Consider the following 22,343-nt stretch of genomic DNA (forward strand, 5'->3'; position numbering starts at 1 on the left):
TGAGCTCTCCTGAGCGCTCAACACCACCACACCTCCTGAGCACTCATTTATATAGAGCAGGGAACTGCTGACTCCTCCTTTTGGTTATATTATAACCATCTTGGCATCATTTTTTTATTTCAATTTCATGACACTATTACAATCCATTTGTAACTTTCTGAATCCAATATTTCTAAATACATACTTACAGCATTTCTTTTTAAGTGCTCAAAACCACACATAAGCTAAATAAGTTGGTAATAATATGTAGATCACAATGACCTCACTGAGTACTTGATGGTTTCCAGTATGTTAGTACAAAGTTCAGTGTGGTTATCAGTGCCAATGATTATGGTTATGGTTACGGACAATGAGGATATAAACGGATGGAAAAAACCCACTCTTTCTCCTGTGACCTTATCAGTCAAATGACACACCTCATATAATTAACCCAGCAATGCAAATGTATCATACTCGATGCATGAGTTTTTCAGACTACTTTTAGTTTACCAGCACAACTTAAAACAGTGTGATTTCTCTCCCCTCAAAACGCCTAAATAATTTGCACAAAAGCAAATATGATACAAATCCAAATTCATATATGTAAATTTATATTTAACATCTTTTTCATTTTCATTTTTCATTGGCCAGGTTCAAGAAACACCCTAGTTTTTTTTTGTTTTGTTTTTAAAGATGAATTTTCTGACTATTTCACAGTTCAAGCATCACAGCGTTAACTGCGGCAAACGCACCCCGTTATTATTCCCCCACAACCCTCGGGCGATACCATGTCATGGTTTGGGTAACGTAAAGGTTACACAAAGGAGGGCCTTTTAGGATTGATGGAATGAAGCCGATGCACAAAACAAAGACATGTTGTGCTCCATTATGTGACTCTTTATTTAGGCACTTGAAAGGTAACCCCACCTGAAGGCAGTCATTTCCTGTGGTTGTGGTTCCATGCACTAATTTCAGTTCAGCCTGAAGGGTAAGCTGGCCCATAGCAGAGCAAGAACATGTGTGTAAATACTAGAACTAACAAAATCAAACATTTAACTGTTAAGATCGGGAGAAATCCCAACAAATAAGAACAAAGATGCATTATTAAAAGCTTTTATTAACAGCTTGTAACAGAAATTAGTTTCCAATCTTTATGTTTAACTCACTTGTATTTGACACTAAATGCATTTGCCTTGATCAGCTTTTCAAATCCTGGTAGCATTTAGTTGGTTTTAGGGGATGCTCATTTATGCAAGTCATGAATAACTTGCATAGTGTAAACATATATTTGCATTTTCTTATTATTTCTGACCAAACACCAATTAAATGAAGTAACGTAGGTGAAATTCACTAAACTCACTCTAGAAAAACTAGATTATTGCTTCTTCTCTGCACCACCCCTGCAAAAAATCTTGAGAACCCTTCATTTCTTTATATTTTAATTCAAAGGAGTTTTGCTCCTTTGAAGTGCTCTTGAGCAATAGTTCACCGGGATTTCTGAAGGTCTTTCAAATTGTTTATTGCTTGTTAAACAATATAACACTGGTCTATGGATCATAAACATAAACATAAAAGGTCATAAAAAAGCACAAAACTAACTAAGCAATTTTAAATTGTTTGTCTAGGCACTTTGTTATAAGCTACCTGTCACAAAAGCCATGGGTACATCCACAAAATGACAAAGATAGCACAATTATGACAGACATAAAATAGTATTTTGAAAACTCATGCAAAGACACGAGATAGGACTTGAGAGATGCATCCCACACTGCTAATGAAACGGTGTGGAATAAGTTTGACAGAGAGCAGAGAGCTTTGAATGTCCTAGCCTGGGCGAACACTCCCTGTGCCCCCCCCCCCCCCCCCCACACACACACACACATATGAAGAGAGAGAGAGTATGCATAGTATGCAAATGGCTACTAAACAGACATCATAATTCGTCATACAATGAGAACAGGACAAATCAACAATTGACACTGCCTAATTAATATTATATTATTGTATATATTGTTTGGAGTTTAGTCTGTTACTGTTACTATTTTTATCATTTCTTCTTGGAGCAACTGTAGCCCACATAATTTCCTTAGGGATTAATAAAGTATTCTGATTCTTAATGTTGTAGGATACATGACCTGCCATTATCCAATGACAAATCTGCTTACCTGTATCTTTCTCCTTGTAGGAGCCATAATTAAATGTATTGAATTTTAATGATCACTGGGTTTTCATTTGTTTGGTTTCCCCTTGTTGCATTTGAGCCTGTGATGTTTTAAGAGTTTGAATCGCGAGCCGATCACATTGCTCTGTAAACTTTTCAAGCACTTTAATAAACAAGCAAGCAATTTCACCTCTGGCATTATTGCGTAAAGTTGACAGCGCGTCAGGCAAATAGGCAGGCTCCATCCCCGGCCTCTAGCGACTGTGGAAGTCGCTACACTCCTCCTCTTATTTTCTCTTTTTTTTAACTTTAAAAACGGGTTGTGTGTGAGACTTTAAATCATCAAACTGTAAATTATGAATTTTAAATTGTTATTGATCCCTTTACCCCTAGTCCTAAAGTGTATATTTATTTTCTTACTCTTCTTATATTTATTGTTTGTTTACTTGCACTGCTGTAACTGGAGCCTCGTCATCTCGTCTCTCTATGTACTGGACTGTATGTAGCGGAGATGACAATAAAGTTTACTTTGACTTCAGCAGCGAGCAGGCGCACCGAGGTCTCTCGCGCTCACTTTTCGCGTATAGAATTTCGAAAAAACATCGGTGCAAATTATAAGTCTGTATCATGATGTCTGGTGTTTTCGTGTTTGTTGTTTTGTTTTTATTTTGTTTTATTTTGCGAGTTGGTTATTAGACGCTGCTCCAGCCGGTCAGAGAATCCCCCGCCGCCCCGCTCTCTCCTCCCTGTGCCCCAAACGAAGGGCGCCCTCACTCCCAGCAAATGGGCGATAGAAAACTGATCGGTGCCTATGCCATTCCCAATATGCGTTTGGCATGACGTCGGGGCAGCATGAGTACGAGCAATTTCTTTTTTGCCGATGCCCGTGATGCCGCCCCCCACCACGATGCCGCCACGGTAAACCGCCTGTGTCGCCCGTATCAAAAACCGCTACTGAAGCCTGGGGAACTATTCCTGAAGACTACTTAAAGAAATGACAAGAGAGCTGCCTCAGAGAGTTCAGGCTGTGTTGAAGAATAAAGATCAAGGTTATTGGAAACGTACAGACTCTGATTTTGCTTTATATTCTGTATTTCCATGTATGCTTACATATTTCAATAAACTGCTGCAACTATTCCCATTTTCATAGCATAATACAAGGAAATTAGAACATTTATCAGGAGAGCTAATATATTTTATACAAGTTCTTTGCCACTTTAAATAATTGTTAGAAAATCTTCATACTTAAAAACGAAATAATTTAGTTTTGTATCAACATAATAATAATAATAATATTTTTTTGTGTTTCATTTTCAAATCTCGCGAACACCGGTGACGTCGCGCGTCGCACTTTGGCCGGAAGTTGCGTGAGCAGTAGGCTATCATCGGAACTGATAGCCGCCTGCTGTCCTGAAACACATTAAAAATATCTGTAAAAGCGTTTTTAGTTAATTCAGAGTCAAAGGTAAACTAACTCCAAGACAAATATGGACGACGATGTGTTGACGACTCTGAAGCTGTTGATAATTGGTGAAAGTGGCGTCGGAAAGTCCAGGTTTGTCTGTCTTTTAGCGAGCTTAGCAGCTAGCCTGTTGTGAATGTTGACATTGTTGTGTAAGTTTCTTTCTCGCTGCCCACTGTTCCAGCTTAACTGGTTTTCATGGTGTCTGTTGATGCCAACATTTCAGCCTGTCTTCACAAACTTCAGATGTTCCTGGTAACAGATTAGACACATTTCTGAACATTTTAGAAGTAGATTTGAAGTTTAAAAAAGACATATGCTCGGGGGTTGCAGTGAGATTTGGCAGGTTAGGGGAAAACTACAAATATCTTACATAATAATGTCTACTCTGAGCTTCAGAAGGCTTTCTTTGTGTACAGCCTGGAATCAGCTGACCTGTCCTATTGCAGGTTTGGATTTTTTTGTTTAGTTTTTTTCCCTTTGTGAATTTAACCAACTGTATTCTACAATATAAAGGCCCACGTTACAGGAGCCTTGTCTGCTTCCAGCCTCTAGCCAGTATAAATGCGGAATTTGCAAGTGTTGATCAGCTCAAATCCAAAGTGATACCTCCCTTGAGAACCAAACCCTATTATACAGCAGCTGCATTGAAATGCAAATGAGCACTCAATTTTTTGAGTGTTATTTCAATTAATTTCAATTAAAAAACCCCAATTCATGTACATAATATTAAGTTAAATCAGAATTTTTTTAAAATCACCTGACTATGCACACAAGTAAGGTTTTAAAAGATTTTCACCAGGAGGCCATACTTTCAACACTCTCATGAACTCACAGTTCAATTACGTGTTTCTCTCTGATGATATCTGTGCTTTTACTCGGGAGCTAACCTAGCACAGTCTGCCCTGCACCAGTCCAGCACCCATTACTGTAAACAGCACCACAGCACTGCACATAGCCCCAGTTTAGCCAGCACCTACTGGTCAGTATAAACTCTAAATTGCCCAGAATTATAATCTTATGATTATGAATTTGCTTCTAAAAACATGTCAGAGTATTTAATGTATTCAGATGTATCCAAATAAGTTCAACAGCACATCATGTATAGATCCATGATTTGATTAAAAAAAAACTCAAACAAAACAATTAAACTTCTTGGAAAGTGCATCCACTGTGTCATTAGCTTGCAGCTAGCAGTAGGGGTGGGCAACAATGAAATCTCTGACGACATAGATTCCAAAGAAGTACTAGTATATTTTTATGATCTTTAGAGGTTTTTATCACCATTTGATAACATTACTGGAGTAGCTGACGCTTTGAGATAATTTTCTGTGGAAGAAGAGTCGTATGATCCGTGAAATGCCCCTTTGCGATAGGTCAGTACCATGCCTTTCATGTGAACTTAGTGAGTTGATAGTCAGGGATCACCATGGTCACAGAAAGCTATCACCTATGTTTGGGTAAGTCAATCTAGATAACAGGATGACACCATATTTGTAGAATATGGCCCTGATTGTACTGTGGTATAAGTTTATTTATAACAAGTTTATTGTTTCCACCCTAAGAAAAGTCGTTTTATTGCATATTTGCTAAGCACTGTTTTTTTTTTTTAAGGTTCAGAGGCTGACATGCAGCCCTTGCTCTCATACATATCTTGGCGTGCATATCTAAACATATCTTTAGCCAGTGCTAAAATGCAATGATTGCTAGTTAACATGGGCTCAATAAGCAGCAGGTGTTAATCAGCTGACAGTGTGAACAAAACAGAGCTGCAGACTAACAGGAGAGATGAGGGAAGTGCACAAGTTTTATTAGTAAACAGTTGTTTGAACAGGCTGTGAATGACGCAGGGCTGATGATACTCTGGACACAAAAGGTGTTATGTCTGTCAGGTAAACATGCGTAGGCCACTAAAATACCATTACAGTTGCACAGAAGCTTCTCTTCAAAACACAACGAGAAACTGCAGGTGGCTTTAACCTACCACTGCACCCCTGGCAGAGTGAGAGGCTTGTCTGTCAATTAGATCATGAAGTACAAAGTACTCATGTTTGGGGGGGGGAAAGAAGTTAAAATTCTGGTGCCTTTATAATCTTTTGGCATGTGCCCACTTGTCCTTTAAATCATTTTCTAACAATTTTAAGTCAGTTAAGTTACTGTTAAAATCCACGTTTTTATTTTTGTTTTTGTAATGTTACCTTTAGATCAAGGGTCGGCAACCCTAGGCACACGAAGGGTTAACTGATGGCACGACCATAGCTGGACTGGCCATCGGGCATACCGGGCATTTGCTCGGTGGGCCGATGGTGATTTTTTGTTTTTTGGGCCGATGATTTTTATTTATTTATTTATTTGTAACGGTATCCGGTTGTTCAGTGATGACGCGACGAATCCGACGAATCCTACTTCCGGGTCTAAACGCTCCTGTGTTCAATATGACACAATGCTGTGTTCCTGGTTGTTTTAACCAATCTGGCTCAAAACAACAGTCTAATCTGTCATTTTACTGGTTTCCTTGTGAAAAGAGAGAGAAGAGGAAGTGGCTGAAGTTGATAAGGTATGTTACAACTCGTAAGTGAATGAATAAATTTGTAAGATAAGAGCTAGTGGGCTCTTACTTTAGTTAGCTAATATAGCTAGTGATGAACAATTAAAACCCGCTACTAAAAGACAAACTGGCTTTTACGAGTAATTGTACTTATATAGACAATGGATTTTATTGTGTTTTTTTAATACAAAGACGTTGTTGCATTTTTGAAGTCATTTTTATTTCTCCAAGCAAAGATTGAGAGCTAAGGGTCACTTCGCTATATATATGAACCTTAGTTAGCTTTCGACGCTCAGAGGAATAAAAATTACGTCCAAAAAGCGATGTCTATGTAAGAAAATACATTACAATCCCCAGCCTATGTGCCAGTTAATTACCAAAATAAAGACCTAACCAACAAATAGCTAGCAAAGGTTGCCAGTACTTATCTTTCTGGTAAGCTTAAAAGAAAATTAGTACAACGATGTGTAAGAAAAGCATCTGGACTTCTTTAAGTTTCTTGAAGCTTCTCTCATCTGGATGAAAGAAGCTTCTCTCTATTATTTATCTCTATTTTTTTTTCTATTAATCATAACTAATGGAGGGCTAGCGTATGATCTGAAATTTCTCTCTGCCTTTTTAAACACTTCCACAGACGTGAAAACTTCACCCCAAACTGCAACTCAAGAGTCTGCAGTTGGCACTTCCCTCAAGGAAAAGCTGCGGGGCCAACAAGATTTGCATGGAACGACGGGAAGTCTTTTCAGTTCCCAGATGACCACAACCCTGTTAGAAAAAAGAAGAAAAAAGAGCAGGTCCCAGCTATTGGTGAAAATCAGAGTGAAAGATCAGATGAGCTACATCATTCCAACAATGCAGATACACAGACAGCTACTGCAAGTTCCACAAGTTCTTCCCAAAGTCTCCAAATAAGTTCAACAGCACATCATGTACATAATATTAAGTTAAATCAGAATTTTTTTAAAATCACCTGACTATGCACACAAGTAAGGTTTTAAAAGATTTTCACCAGGAGGCCATACTTTCAACACTCTCATGAACTCACAGTTCAATTACGTGTTTCTCTCTGATGATATCTGTGCTTTTACTCGGGAGCTAACCTAGCACAGTCTGCCCTGCACCAGTCCAGCACCCATTACTGTAAACAGCACCACAGCACTGCACATAGCCCCAGTTTAGCCAGCACCTACTGGTCAGTATAAACTCTAAATTGCCCAGAATTATAATCTTATGATTATGAATTTGCTTCTAAAAACATGTCAGAGTATTTAATGTATTCAGATGTATCCAAATAAGTTCAACAGCACATCATGTATAGATCCATGATTTGATAAAAAAAAAACTCAAACAAAACAATTAAACTTCTTGGAAAGTGCATCCACTGTGTCATTAGCTTGCAGCTAGCAGTAGGGGTGGGCAGCAATGAAATCTCTGACGACATAGATTCCAAAGAAGTACTAGTATATTTTTATGATCTTTAGAGGTTTTTATCACCATTTGATAACATTACTGGAGTAGCTGACGCTTTGAGATAATTTTCTGTGGAAGAAGAGTCGTATGATCCGTGAAATGCCCCTTTGCGATAGGTCAGTACCATGCCTTTCATGTGAACTTAGTGAGTTGATAGTCAGGGATCACCATGGTCACAGAAAGCTATCACCTATGTTTGGGTAAGTCAATCTAGATAACAGGATGACACCATATTTGTAGAATATGGCCCTGATTGTACTGTGGTATAAGTTTATTTATAACAAGTTTATTGTTTCCACCCTAAGATTCCACCCATAGATTCCAAAGAAGTTCTGAACGTTTTATTGATGGTTGTAAAGTAAATGGAAGGCCATCTTTCGCCAACAAACCGCTATCACTGATAAGCAGTAGAAAATGTAAGCACAAAACTAGGGCTGGGCAGTGTTTGCCTTTGTAGCTCTTCAGGAGCTGCACAATATGGTCACATATTAAAACAAAAAAAATGTTTTCTACCAGAGATGACTTGGGTGTCTTGGGTCAGGCTTTTTAACCAGTTGCTGAATAATCAATTCTCCAGAAAATAGCGTCACCATTCCCAAAGGACCCACCAACCTCTCTGCCTGAACAGTAGGAGTAAATAATAAATAAATATTAAATAATATAGATTTTTAAATGCGACTTTATTCCTTAATGTTTTTTCTCCTGTTAGCAGCAAACAATTTTACAACAGCTTTATTGTTTTATAAACAATAGCAAGACACCGACTCGGTACTCGCTGACCTCATATCAAATTTGTACTAATTTTGAATTCTGTTTTTATATTTAAGCTTTACTCTCAAACAAGAGTAAAGCCAATGGAAGCCAATGTAGAGAGGCCAAAATCGGCCTCTCTACACTGGCTTCCAATTGAATTTAGGATCTGTTTTAAAATCCTTTTATTGGTTTTTAAATCTCTAAATGGTCTGGCACCTGTTTATTTGTCTGACTTGTTGAAACCTTCGGTCAGCTGAGCAGTTGTTGCTTTCGGTCCCAAAGTCACGGCTGAAACTTAGAGGAGACTGAGCGTTCTCTGTTGTAGCGCCGATGCTTTGGAATAACCTTCCTCTCCATATTAGACAGGCTACATCAGTGCCAGTTTTTAAGTCCTTATTAAAAACCTATTTTTATTCCCTGGCTTTTAACTCTGTGGGTAACTGACATTTTTATTAATTTTATTGCTATGTCTGGTTTCTGTTATTTTATTACTATATCTGTATTTGTATTGTACAGCACTTTGGTCTACCAGGTGTGTTTTTAAAGTGCTATATAAAAAAATGATGATGATGATAACACTAAATAATTTTATGGGACATTCATCTTCTTTTTGCAACAGTGCTGCATTTTACTAGTATATTTTTATGATCTTTAGAGGTTTTTATCACCATTTGATAACATTACTGGAGTAGCTGACGCTTTGAGATAATTTTCTGTGGAAGAAGAGTCGTATGATCCGTGAAATGCCCCTTTGCGATAGGTCAGTACCATGCCTTTCATGTGAACTTAGTGAGTTGATAGTCAGGGATCACCATGGTCACAGAAAGCTATCACCTATGTTTGGGTAAGTCAATCTAGATAACAGGATGACACCATATTTGTAGAATATGGCCCTGATTGTACTGTGGTATAAGTTTATTTATAACAAGTTTATTGTTTCCACCCTAAGAAAAGTCGTTTTATTGCATATTTGCTAAGCACTGTTTTTTTTTTTTAAGGTTCAGAGGCTGACATGCAGCCCTTGCTCTCATACATATCTTGGCGTGCATATCTAAACATATCTTTAGCCAGTGCTAAAATGCAATGATTGCTAGTTAACATGGGCTCAATAAGCAGCAGGTGTTAATCAGCTGACAGTGTGAACAAAACAGAGCTGCAGACTAACAGGAGAGATGAGGGAAGTGCACAAGTTTTATTAGTAAACAGTTGTTTGAACAGGCTGTGAATGACGCAGGGCTGATGATACTCTGGACACAAAAGGTGTTATGTCTGTCAGGTAAACATGCGTAGGCCACTAAAATACCATTACAGTTGCACAGAAGCTTCTCTTCAAAACACAACGAGAAACTGCAGGTGGCTTTAACCTACCACTGCACCCCTGGCAGAGTGAGAGGCTTGTCTGTCAATTAGATCATGAAGTACAAAGTACTCATGTTTGGGGGGGGGAAAGAAGTTAAAATTCTGGTGCCTTTATAATCTTTTAGCATGTGCCCACTTGTCCTTTAAATCATTTTCTAACAATTTTAAGTCAGTTAAGTTACTGTTAAAATCCACGTTTTTATTTTTGTTTTTGTAATGTTACCTTTAGATCAAGGGTCGGCAACCCTAGGCACACGAAGGGTTAACTGATGGCACGACCATAGCTGGACTGGCCATCGGGCATACCGGGCATTTGCTCGGTGGGCCGATGGTGATTTTTTGTTTTTTGGGCCGATGATTTTTATTTATTTATTTATTTGTAACGGTATCCGGTTGTTCAGTGATGACGCGACGAATCCGACGAATCCTACTTCCGGGTCTAAACGCTCCTGTGTTCAATATGACACAATGCTGTGTTCCTGGTTGTTTTAACCAATCTGGCTCAAAACAACAGTCTAATCTGTCATTTTACTGGTTTCCTTGTGAAAAGAGAGAGAAGAGGAAGTGGCTGAAGTTGATAAGGTATGTTACAACTCGTAAGTGAATGAATAAATTTGTAAGATAAGAGCTAGTGGGCTCTTACTTTAGTTAGCTAATATAGCTAGTGATGAACAATTAAAACCTGCTACTAAAAGACAAACTGGCTTTTACGAGTAATTGTACTTATATAGACAATGGATTTTATTGTGTTTTTTTAATACAAAGACGTTGTTGCATTTTTGAAGTCATTTTTATTTCTCCAAGCAAAGATTGAGAGCTAAGGGTCACTTCGCTATATATATGAACCTTAGTTAGCTTTCGACGCTCAGAGGAATAAAAATTACGTCCAAAAAGTGATGTCTATGTAAGAAAATACATTACAATCCCCAGCCTATGTGCCAGTTAATTACCAAAATAAAGACCTAACCAACAAATAGCTAGCAAAGGTTGCCAGTACTTATCTTTCTGGTAAGCTTAAAAGAAAATTAGTACAACGATGTGTAAGAAAAGCATCTGGACTTCTTTAAGTTTCTTGAAGCTTCTCTCATCTGGATGAAAGAAGCTTCTCTCTATTATTTATCTCTATTTTTTTTTCTATTAATCATAACTAATGGAGGGCTAGCGTATGATCTGAAATTTCTCTCTGCCTTTTTAAACACTTCCACAGACGTGAAAACTTCACCCCAAACTGCAACTCAAGAGTCTGCAGTTGGCACTTCCCTCAAGGAAAAGCTGCGGGGCCAACAAGATTTGCATGGAACGACGGGAAGTCTTTTCAGTTCCCAGATGACCACAACCCTGTTAGAAAAAAGAAGAAAAAAGAGCAGGTCCCAGCTATTGGTGAAAATCAGAGTGAAAGATCAGATGAGCTACATCATTCCAACAATGCAGATACACAGACAGCTACTGCAAGTTCCACAAGTTCTTCCCAAAGTCTTCTGGTGCTAGAGATTCAGAATGACATGCTAAGAATAGAGAATGAAAAACTTAAAAAACAAGTAGAGAAGCAGAAGCAGACTTTCTCATTCAGTCAAATATCTGACAATCCTGAAAGGGTCCAGTACTATACTGGATTGCCCAATGCTGCTTCTGTCCTGTTTTTAGAAGCGCTTCTTTCCAGATTTGATCTTAAATATCATTCTGATTGGACTGTCCAAATGATGCCCCTAATTGACCAGTTATTTCTAACCCTGATGAAGCTCAAACTTAATTTTGGTCATGCAGACCTTTCAACAAGGTTTAACTGCAGCAGAGGCACAGTAACTAATATTTTTACAATTGTTAGTGCACTGTATGACATTTTGTATGTTGGCATGCTGGAAAACAACATTCCCTCGAGAGCCAAGAATCAAACATCGCTGCCAGATTGCTTCCAACCATTTCCTAACTGCAGGATTGTTCTTGACTGCACGGAAGTTTCTGTTTGTAACACAGAGAGACTTGACACACAAAGTCATTTGTACAGCCAGTACAAAGGACGGACCACACTAAAGGCTTTAATTGGTGTGGCTCCTAATGGTGTAATAACCTTTGTAAGCAACGTGTACGGTGGAAGTGCCTCAGATAAGGCCATAACAGCTGACTGTGGAGTACTGCAACATCTACAACCAGGTGACATGGTCATTGCAGATAAGGGCTTCACAATTCGGGACATCCTACCAGAAGGGGTCTCACTGAACATTCCGTCCTTCCTCACCAACGGACAATTCACACAGGAGGAAGTGAACAACAACAGGAAGATTTCCTGTGCAAGAATACATGTAGAGCGTTCCATTCAAAGACTGAAACTTTTCTCAATTTTGCATCACATCCCATATCAGTTAAAAAAATATTAATAAGATCTTGAAAGCATGTGTGTGTCTTACAAATTTACAAACACCTATTCTCCGTGAAATTGAATAAATTATACCTGTGAGAGTTCAGAGGTAAAAGTACATTGTGTCATTTTCTAACTACTTGTGGACCAGAAAACACAACTGTTGAATAAGTTTACTTTTATTATTTATAACTCCTAAGTGTTCTGGATTGTTTTGTGTGTATACTCAGGATGTTACAACATAAAAACAACTTAGTTGCATAGTTTCAAATTGAGAATGGTCTCATTTGTGATTCGTATAATGTTTTACTCTGTTTTTATCAATGGCTTGTTACATTTTTCATTCCATTCCAGCTTCCTGATTACTGCCTAGTTTTCTTGCTATGCATTTTCAATTAAAATGAAGAATACCAGATACATGTGTTACTCTTTATTTTCAGGAACAGTTTGTCCAAAACATTTTATTTTTTCAAATCAAAAATTAATATAATTTAAGAATTTATCTGAATATATTTACAAAGTTACAATGACAAAAAATGTACAATTTCCAAATATTTACAAATAGTTTTAAAATTAACTATAAACATTTGGACTGATAAATTACTCATGCTGATATGAATTCAAAGCTGCGATAAAATATGGGGCAAAAAAACTTCCCGGTAGAATGTTTCCAACGCTTCAATGTTAACAGCCCAAGTTTGTTCTCTATCCACATGCAAGATGAAAAAGTCACATGGAGTCCAAACAATAAAGTGACAGCTTTTCGCCCCTGTGAGATAGAGGTTGCCCTGGATCTGATGCCAGTAGTTGTGATTCTTTTTTAATACCAGGGAACCACTTGCCTCATCCAGCTGTAGGAAAAAGTCCTTACTTTCTGCACCCTCCAATATAGTTTTGGTTCTGGCTGACCATGGGCATTTCACCTCAATGATGCACTCATTAGAGACAGTCCCATCTGGAGAACCACCAAGCAGGCCACTGTTAGATAAAAACAGTCCCCTCTCCTTGATAGCTGCACCAGTACAGTCAGTGTACAGCTGCTTGGCCTTTGGCTCATGAAGGATCCCCCAATCACATGCCTTTGGGGATGAAAATACAACTTAGTCATAAAGGAATTCTTAGATGCACAGACCCTTTTTACTAACAACTTACTTTAGATCCTTCTGTCAGGTTGTACTGTCCAAGCAGAGTCTTAAATAAGGAAGGGGGGTATGAGCGCCGCTGGACTGCACTCAGGACCAAACCGAAGTTGCTGGCTGTGATTCTCTTCTTGCGATATGCTGACCTTTTATAAAGAAACACAAATTAAGAGACACAGTTAACTAAAATTTCTTACTTAACACTTAACAGAATTAATTTCAAAGCACTTTCTTACCACAATGCATTCTTCGTTTGCCCAACTGTTGCTTCCTCGATCTGTTTCTTCTCTTCGTCAGACACAGCCAGTGATGCCAAGAGATAACGAGCCTTGTCTTCTGCTTGGGGAAATCCCAGGTTCCTCAGCACTTCATCAAATGTCTTGGCTGGTTTAGCCTAGATTTAAAGAAAAAGGATTTTAAAGGTTTTAATGGAACCAAGCAATTTTGACCACAGAATAGACAAAGTCAGGTACAGAGTATATAAAATACATGTAAAAAATAAAGTGGGGACAGTGGAAGCAAACAGTCTGCTGTATGTAGTTTACAAGAGTTTACATACATGTACAATTTATACCACATGTTAAAGTAAATATCAAAGTACCTGGGAGCATTCAGGACTCAAAATCCACCCCATCCCAGTAAAACGTTGCAATTTCGATAGGGATGCCACTGCCCATTCCTTGTCCTCCTGGGAGACAGGTCTTTCGATTCCAGCTGAAAAAAAAAAAATAAATGCTTTTAGTAATCTGAATAAATAATAATTTTAGCATATAAAACACAATGCTTTTTAAAAAGTTAAGAAAATAATTATTATAATTATAATTAATTCAAAGAGCAAATTTTAAATAAATAACTGACCTTGTGTTGTTGACGGTGTAATCACAGACACTCTCTTGGCAGTAATTTCTTCTGCTTTGCATGATTTTACCCTCTTCCACACACATTCCACGTCAATGCGAGACACATTCTTCTCCACCCAAATCAACAATGCTGCCATATGATGGCACTTATCATTGCCAATCGGGCACTCACAGGAGCTGAACCTGACTGACTGACCCTCAACATGCACCTACATTGAAAGAAAGTTAATGCTTACCCTAAACATTCTAACAAACACTTGCAGCGCTGCTCTGTGTACTGGTACTAGGTTAACTAGGCTAATATAACTGGTACTAGGCTAACATTACTAACTCTCCAAAACCTCCATGTTATGTAGATTTTCATCTTCGTTTACTTCCACTGTTATAGCATTGCTGTACGTGTGTGTGCTTTATGAAATACATCAGAATACAGAATATCTCATGTTTAATCGTCGGCTAGCTAGCTTACTCCTAGCTCACCTCAACATTGTAAATCTTCTTTTTCATGGATGCCTGGACACTTCCCTTTATAATTCCGCCTGGGAGAACGGTTACACTGACCACTTTACTAGAGTTGAAGGAATTAAGACCCTTTTTAACCCTAATTGGTACTTCGCTAAAGAAGGAGGTAATCGTGAACAAAGTCACTGGCTCCGCCATCGTTGTTTCTTGAGGAGCACTTAGACCCGGAAATACCAGCAACGTCATCCGTGACGTCTGACTGAACAATCCCATAAGCAATGAAAGGTGGTGGACTGGCCAGATGCTGGCCGGTGTGTAAAAATAACTCAGTTGTTTGGTGGTGGCTATGGCGGAGCTTCCACAGATTCAGTAACATTAGCAAGTGGTGGAGGCCAGCAGGTGGATGAGGGAAAGGGGAGGCAGGAGGAGGAGAGACCCGAGGTGGCCTCCGGTCAGGTGTCAGGTGAACTGAACTTCAGGTGAGAAGTTATGACCTGCAGTCTATCTGGGTCAGATATAAACCAAGTTTAGGTGGAGTTTATTTTTGTTGTGCTGACTTTTTACAGTCAGTTACAATAACTCGTACGGCGTACTAGAGGGACGTTGTTAGCTTTCCACATTCCGACACTTCAAATGCTTCAGGAGCTTTCCGCTCAGCGCAGCATCAGCACCACGGAATTACACGGATACATCCGTAGACTCGAGACAGAATTCACAATACATTTTTGGGACTTTCAGGCGTATGGACCAATGTTTTCTTTTCTGATCAAACCAGAAAGCTTTAATGAGCAGCTAGATTTGTCTCGCATTAACTGGCTGAGTTAATGCCAGTTAATGCAACATCGAAGCAGCTGGAATCCACAGCTGTGCGTGTTCATGCAGCTTGTATTATCACCTGCTGGACATCACTACCTGACAAGTTTAACTGTCTTCAGAACATTGCAGAGGCATTATTGACAGTACTTGGCTCTACATATATGTGTGAGCAGAATTTCTCTCACACGAATAGTGTCGTCAGGTAGCCGTCTGAATATTGGACACTCGGAGACCTGTGTCTCTGAGTGGGAGACGAGAGATCACATTAACATGTGTATCTCTGTATTAACAAACATGCCATATTGGCTCAGTTTATTTTTCTTATCATTGTTGTGAGGAGACCATAAATAGCATTTGTATTTTCTGTTGTACAGTTCATTTGCTGTTATGTTGTTCTTGTTATGGATAAAAAGTGTCTTTTTTTTGTTTCAAAATAGCTGATAACTATTCGCTGATAGCTGCCACCATCTGTGAACAAATATAATTCTATAAAGTGGTTCTATATAGTGTGTAATTGTTAATATAGAGTGTTATTAAATGTATTGCTAATGCAATCATATGGCACATTGACTTCTGAGGAAATTTTAGATGGCACTCGTCATCAGAAAGGTTGCCAACCCCTGCTTTATATTATATTATATTATATAGGTCTCATGTTGGCACAGATTGTACTTTGATCTCAGATTACTGCCTGAAATTTACAGCACTTATTTACAACTTAATTGAAACAAATTAGTCTTTGAAAAAGCTTACCTACTTCCTTAAAAATGTTTGAGCTATTTCCATCCTGACTGATTCCCTGCTCCCTCTTTGTAAATCACCTCGTATTACTTTGATCAGATAAGTTGACCTGTTGAAAATGGCGACTCTGAATGCAAATTCTTGAACACAGAGACTGAAAAATATAATCAAATCTCACCAGTTAACATGGAAACCACTTGAGTTTTTTTGGTCTTTTTCTAACCGTTTGCTTCAAGTATTTGCTGCTAACAACCCCGTAGTAACGCTAATCTTAAGGGCCTTTCTTTACACACGGACGCGTAAAATTTGTTTGAATGTTTCGTGAGCTACACATATTCTTAATGCAGATGCTCACACTGGCCATTTGATTTGATAGGATTATTTTTTTTTGCTGCAAATAAAAAAAATCTTATCAATCAGACCGCTGCATTTGGCAATGAGTACGTCTTACTTCAAAACATGCACCGGTACTTAATTTGGAATTTTGTGTTGCAGGTTTAAATTTTTTGTTTTTTGCACCTTGCCCTGTGTCTAAAGACCTTTACTCCTGCAGTTTTAAAGCTTTCCAATATTTTTTTTTTGCTGAAAGGTGTCAAGCGCTGTCAGCATTATCAAGACCATAAAGTTATTGCGATCCTGTGGCCCTGCTCGGGGGAAACCTGTTCAAAGCTACAGCTAGCTCACAATAGCCTGTTGTACTGGATGAACTGCTCATTTCCATTTTATCTTTATTACAGTCTGCTCCTGAGGTTCACAGAGGATACTTTCGATCCAGAGCAGTCTGCCACAATAGGTTTTACACACTCACACATGCACACACATATATGAAAACTACTATTGATTTTAAACTTATAACTTAAAGATTTTTTTTCTTTTTTGTCTCTTATAAATGATCAGGTGTGGACTTCAAAGTAAAAACACTTGCAATCGATGGAAATAAAGCTAAGCTCGCCATATGGGTAAGACAGAAGTTTTTATTCCTGTTGTCTACATTTCATGTTTTGGGGGGGAGAACACGATGAAGTAAAACGTTTCTCCACAAGATGGTGACACGGTACAGCCAAAATTGAAGGACGTAGGTGGTATTCCCGGTATCCAGTAAAACCATGCTATGCACAATGAATCCATAACCTAAGCCCCATACAGAGAAGTGCTTGAAATTTCTTTCTAAAAAGTTATTATTATTGATATTATTATTTTATCTGGTCTCAATAAGAACATGTGTGGGAGGTTTATAAAAATTGGAAAAACCTAATGGCCTCTGTTTTTATGAGATGACGGAAAAAGTAAGGTTTATATTGCATCTGTTGTTAAAAATAATGCAGTGTTCCTGGAAAGCGTTGTCCCGGGCATTCACATAGACGTTACTGTAATACAAAACACCTAGGGTACCATTGTCCCATTCCCTGTATGACTCCAACTCTTTCTCCCAATGGCAGCAACACATCAGGCCATGCCACAAAAGGGAAAAAAGACAAAAAAAAAGATCAGAACCAGCTCTGAGACTTGGTCTCAAAACTATTCACATCCCAATCAGATTGAGCATCTGTCAGAATCCATATGGACCCTGTCCTGCAATCACTGGGACCTAAAGGCTCTGTTGTCAACCTCCACCACTAGAAGACACACACGGGGTCAAAGGTGGTATGGCAGCAGATCGGGGATTTAAAGAGTATTAGACAGTTTTATTGTGGTCCATCACTTTATATTAATAGTGTTGTTTTGATAGAAAAAAAAAAAGATTAATTGTTCCTGAGGCAACAGCAAGCTCACATTGTGACTGTCCGAGTGGAACTTATCAGAAACACATGGTCTGTGAGGTCGGATGCTGGGAATTGGCTGCTGTGCCACTGGCCTTAAAAGTTTGGTATCAGAAATCTTTTGCCGCTTTTATTTTCGTAGGACACAGCTGGACAGGAACGGTTTCGCACTCTGACACCCAGCTATTACCGCGGCGCACAGGGAGTCATACTTGGTAATTACCTGTACTGCAACATAAATCAAGATCAAAACAGACCGATACTGGCAGTTGCATTTCTGTCAGTGCTGTTATAGTAATGTAATGATTTTCTCCAGCTCCTTCTTACTCGTCACGTCTTCCTTTTTTCAGTGTATGATGTCACAAAGCGTGACACGTTTACGAAGCTCGAAAACTGGCTGAACGAACTGGAGACCTACACAACACGCAACGACATAGTGAAAATGCTGGTTGGGAACAAAATCGATAAAGTGAGTCACTTTTACAAATCCTTTTAGCTTGCGCTCTGGTTTTATGAATCCAGTTCATCCTATATTGTTTAATAGTGCATTTTGTCTGTGAAGGTTCTCAGTCATCCAGGTCATCATAGTCTAAGGAGCTTGGAAAGAAAAGCGTCTGGACTTATTAAAGTTTCCTCGAAGACGTTTCACCTCTCGTCTGAAAACCTTTTTCAGTTCTAAGAGCAGATGGTGGAGATTTCCCACGACATCCCAGTGTACTTCAGACCCAGCCACACACTCAGACAAAAACTGGTTCATCCCAAACACAAAACTCCCAAACACATACTTAACAACGTAATATATGCTGTACAGAACAGCGAGGAATGCTCAAACCTTTACATTGGAGAAACCAAACAGCCACTTCATGAACGCATGGCACAACATAGAAGAGCCACCTCGATGGGACAAGACTCAGCTGTCCATCTCCATCTAAAGGACAAATGTCACTCTTTCGAGGATGCCAATGCTCACATATTGGACAGAGAAGACATATTGTTTGAAAGTGTGAAAGAAGCCATCTATGTCCACTGTGAACGACCATCTTTGAACAAAGGGTGGTGGCTTACGGCACCAACTGTCTGCCATCTATAATCCAGTTTGGAGATCCCTTCCCAGACTCCTTAACGCCCCCTCACATCCTGGCCTTCTGACCTCAGTAAGGCTACGTCCACACTAATGCGTTTTCGTTTGAAAATGCATCGTTTTCTCTCCGTTTCGGCCTCCCGTCCACACTGAGACAACGTTTTCGCTGATGGAAAACGCAGCGTTTTGAAAACGCTCTCAAAAACGCATACATTTCAAAACAGAGCTTTCGCGGATCAGTGTGGACAGCGAAAACGCAGACTTTTGAAAACGATGACGCATATGTTATATGATGCAGTCATGTGACCACTTCACCCAAGATAGCGGAGGGCATTATACAGCAGTTGTTTTGTTTGCTCTCAATTTTGACAGCCCTATTAAAGAGTAATATCAGTTTGTACATGCTCCAGATAGCTTTTCTTCAAATTCTTTAATTCTCACTCGCTTTTGCAACTTTGTACTTTTGTGTTGCTCGCAGCAACAACTCCACCTCATTGTTAGTCCATTTAAAAAACTCGGTGCTTTTCCTCAACAGTTTGCCACCACGTTTCAAAGAGCCGGAAAGTAAATAAACGGCAGACAGAAGTGAGGCAGGCCAAATCTTCTTGCGCTTCATGCATGCGCAGTACTGGAACGTAAGTGTTTTCGGCCGTTTCAATGTGGACGCACAACTCTGTGAAAACGACTAAAAACGCTAGTGTGGAGTGTTTTCAGATGAAGACGCCGTTTTCAAATCTATCCGGGCTAGTGTGGACTTAGCCTAAGTCACATGATGGGGTGGGGCTAGGTTTCACAGTGGGTTCACCTGAAACCTTGGCTGATTGTGACCCACACCCATTTTGGGTTGTGTGATTAGGCAGAGGAGCACTAGGGGGTCCATGACCCTCTTGGAGACACTCCCATAGGGCTTAAAATCTGGGACTCTCCACCAATTACCCCTTAGAACTGAAGAAGCTTCTCGGATGAGAGATGGAACGTCTTCAAGGAAACTTAAAGAAGTCTAGACGCTTTTCTTTCCGAGCTCCTTATAATAGTGCATTTTAATGAGTGTTGCTTGTCTTGTGTTGTACTTTTATGATGCGTACACAATTCTCCCTCACCATTCGGGCAAATGACAATTTTTTTTTTTTTTAATATTCAGGACGACCGCGAAGTGGACAGAAACGAGGGGCTCAAGTTTGCTCGGAAACACTCTATGCTTTTTATCGGTGAGTTTCTGTGTTCGAGTAACGTCAGGCGTGGCCGGTCATGCTCGTTTAAAGTAAGAGAGGCATAAAATGTAACTTAAAGCTATTAGAATTTACCGTAGTGCTGCTTAAAAGTCAGGACTGTTAGTGCACAGCTGGAACAAGCCAAGACATCATTGAGTTAGTCATGCGTGTAGTTCAGATGAGATGAGCTGTGCTGTTTATACTGCTCGCGCATTTCTGAGTCTCTGCTGTTGAAAGACGCGGCCACTCAGAGGAGCTGCATTATGATTAAAATCTAGCCAGCTTTCATTTATCAAATCCATGTCTGCACGTGTTCCTGATTCTCCTCTCCAATCTGGCCCTCTCTGGTAAATTAGGTTAAGGTTTGTGCAGAGTTTCCATTTTAGAACGGCCAAATTAAGGGGTTTTGAAAAGGGCAGGGCAAGAAGAATCTGAAGCTTTCATCTGCAGCAAGGATGTCTTCATCCTGATGGATGACTTCTGCTTTTATGAAGTCATTTTAGACTTTATTAGTCATGTTTGTCAGCTGACTGATATGTTTTGTTTTGGTAGCATGCTGGAAAATGCTCACATTTACTTATTTACTGATCTCTTAAATTCTTCCCTTACACAGAGGCCAGTGCAAAGACCAAAGATGGCGTCCAGTGTGCCTTTGAGGAGTTGGTAGAAAAGATCCTCCAGACTCCGGGGCTCTGGGAGAGCGAAAACCAGGGTCAGAAAGTTCGGCTGGGAGACCAGGAGCATGCCAGGCCTGGGGTGTGCGGAGGATACTGTTCCATACCCTGAAAACGAAAAAGCACAGACGTGAGAGGACTGACTAGTGACGGGAAACGGAGAGTGAGCGAGAGGTGGAAGTGGATGAGCGCCTTTTTATTTGTCGGGAGTACGTCAGTCGGTCGAAACAGACACTGCTGTTTGCACACTTCCTTTTCCATCACTTATATATCACTACTTCCTGTTTAAAAGAATCACGCAGAAAAAGAGCCTCGTGTTTGAGGTGGGTGTTTTAAATTAACCACGTGGAGTATGAGTCTGTCATCCGAGTATGTATGGTTTGAATTTATCTTGGTGGCTCAGCTGTACATTAAGACTTCAGGTTACACAGTTCTTTCAGCGTGGACTGATTTTGTGGTTAGAATAGACAGCCTGTCAGATTTTAATCTAATAAATTAATTGAAGTCTCCTTCATCTCTTCACAAATCTCACCTTCTATGTAGCTGCAAAGTACAAAATCTTCTGCCATACATATATTAGGAAGCTTTATTAAACACATACTATAGCACTTGGATTGAGGATTAGGGTGGGAAACATCCAGGCTAATGCAGGTTTTCACTTCAGTGCACATGAGAACACTGGTAATTCTCAAAAATCTAACATTTTCCAATGACCCCCCAACCGTCACCCAGTTACTGACATCAGTTTGTCTTTTCTGTTCACTCGTGTGTTGTCTGTTTGTCTATTATGTCGATTCTCTGCTTCAGACTGTTTAGATGCCTTCAGACTAATTGATTTCCTGTGTTTATTTCTTTTGGCATGAAAATGTGCAAGAAAAGTGATCAACTTTGTCTTGCAGGATTTCCTGTAACCGAACCCATCTCTGTCTTTGCATGCGTGATCTGGACGGTAACTTCTAGAGCTACAAGTGTAAAGTTTACAGTACCACGAGCTCTTGCAATAAAATGTAGCTTTTTATGCACTTGAGCTCATAGATTGTTTTTTAATACTAAACTTTGACCTGTAATCTTGTTTTCACATTTATTTTGAAGGATTCATTTAGTGTTGTCCAGGTTTATTGAAGGTATTTCATACTTAACATAGCTGTGTTCTTTCCCATCTTCAGTATATTATAAACTTGATGTGTTTTTGCTGTTTGTTTCTGTTTTCTCGATAAAAAATTATGTTGAACTCTTCACCCTGCTACACCCTTTCTCTCTCCCCCCGCTCCTCCATTGCTTTTGCTGTGCATCTGTTTCAATCATATAAAGTAATATGTTAAATCGATATCTGCCTTAATATCGAGATGCATTTGCTAGAGTTATGGTCAATTAACGTTTGAATTGTTTCAAACTGAAATAAATGACAAACCTCAAGATGCCGTCACTCGTGTCTGTTGTTTAATGGCCCTGTGGGATCTGCCTTTTAGTTTCCATGTTGTGTAGAAGCCCACCTAATCAAAAGCAGGTTT

The 22,343-nt window shown here is 39.3% G+C and overlaps 3 protein-coding genes across 3 annotated transcripts; 2 read left to right on the forward strand and 1 right to left on the reverse strand.

Moving 5' to 3' along the window:
* The first annotated feature begins 3,496 nt into the window (after positions 1-3,496).
* LOC146367220 (ras-related protein Rab-18-B) lies at positions 3,497-22,248 on the forward strand. Its single transcript, XM_084911273.1, has 7 exons — positions 3,497-3,695; positions 16,844-16,899; positions 17,004-17,065; positions 18,009-18,081; positions 18,217-18,335; positions 20,089-20,155; positions 20,772-22,248. Exons 1-7 carry the CDS (start codon positions 3,628-3,630, stop codon positions 20,942-20,944), a joined length of 618 nt encoding a protein of 205 aa, XP_084767399.1. The 5' UTR covers positions 3,497-3,627; the 3' UTR covers positions 20,945-22,248.
* LOC146367221 (uncharacterized) lies at positions 3,702-12,683 on the forward strand. Its single transcript, XM_084911269.1, has 2 exons — positions 3,702-10,314; positions 10,940-12,683. The coding sequence occupies exons 1-2, from the start codon at positions 10,136-10,138 to the stop codon at positions 12,105-12,107; spliced, it is 1,347 nt and encodes a 448-aa protein (XP_084767395.1). The 5' UTR covers positions 3,702-10,135; the 3' UTR covers positions 12,108-12,683.
* Positions 12,683-15,146, reverse strand: LOC146367222 (uncharacterized). Its single transcript, XM_084911272.1, has 5 exons — positions 14,086-15,146; positions 13,829-13,941; positions 13,464-13,621; positions 13,241-13,373; positions 12,683-13,167 (listed from the first exon to the last, which is right to left on the reverse strand). The coding sequence occupies exons 1-5, from the start codon at positions 14,222-14,224 to the stop codon at positions 12,709-12,711; spliced, it is 1,002 nt and encodes a 333-aa protein (XP_084767398.1). The 5' UTR covers positions 14,225-15,146; the 3' UTR covers positions 12,683-12,708.
* Positions 22,249-22,343: the final 95 nt, after the last annotated feature.

The sequence above is a fragment of the Perissodus microlepis genome, chromosome 18 (genome assembly GCF_051167445.1).
Source record: "Perissodus microlepis isolate ML-2025 ecotype Zambia chromosome 18, ASM5116744v1, whole genome shotgun sequence".
Lineage (NCBI taxonomy): Eukaryota > Metazoa > Chordata > Actinopteri > Cichliformes > Cichlidae > Perissodus > Perissodus microlepis.

Bases quoted from the DNA above. Each gene is read 5' to 3' on its own strand.
- LOC146367220 (XM_084911273.1), top strand. From the start codon at position 3,628: ATGGACGACGATGTGTTGACGACTCTGAAGCTGTTGATAATTGGTGAA. The intron at 16,900-17,003 runs GTTTTACACACT...ATAAATGATCAG, and splicing joins AGAGCAGTCTGCCACAATAG to GTGTGGACTTCAAAGTAAAA. The intron at 18,336-20,088 runs GTGAGTCACTTT...TTTAATATTCAG, and splicing joins TTGGGAACAAAATCGATAAA to GACGACCGCGAAGTGGACAG.
- LOC146367222 (XM_084911272.1), bottom strand. From the start codon at position 14,224: ATGGCAGCATTGTTGATTTGGGTGGAGAAGAATGTGTCTCGCATTGAC. The intron at 13,374-13,463 runs GTAAGAAAGTGC...TCTTTATAAAAG, and splicing joins CAAACGAAGAATGCATTGTG to GTCAGCATATCGCAAGAAGA. The intron at 13,168-13,240 runs GTAAGTTGTTAG...TCATCCCCAAAG, and splicing joins ACCTGACAGAAGGATCTAAA to GCATGTGATTGGGGGATCCT.
- LOC146367221 (XM_084911269.1), top strand. From the start codon at position 10,136: ATGACGCGACGAATCCGACGAATCCTACTTCCGGGTCTAAACGCTCCT. The intron at 10,315-10,939 runs GTATGTTACAAC...ACACTTCCACAG, and splicing joins AAGTGGCTGAAGTTGATAAG to ACGTGAAAACTTCACCCCAA.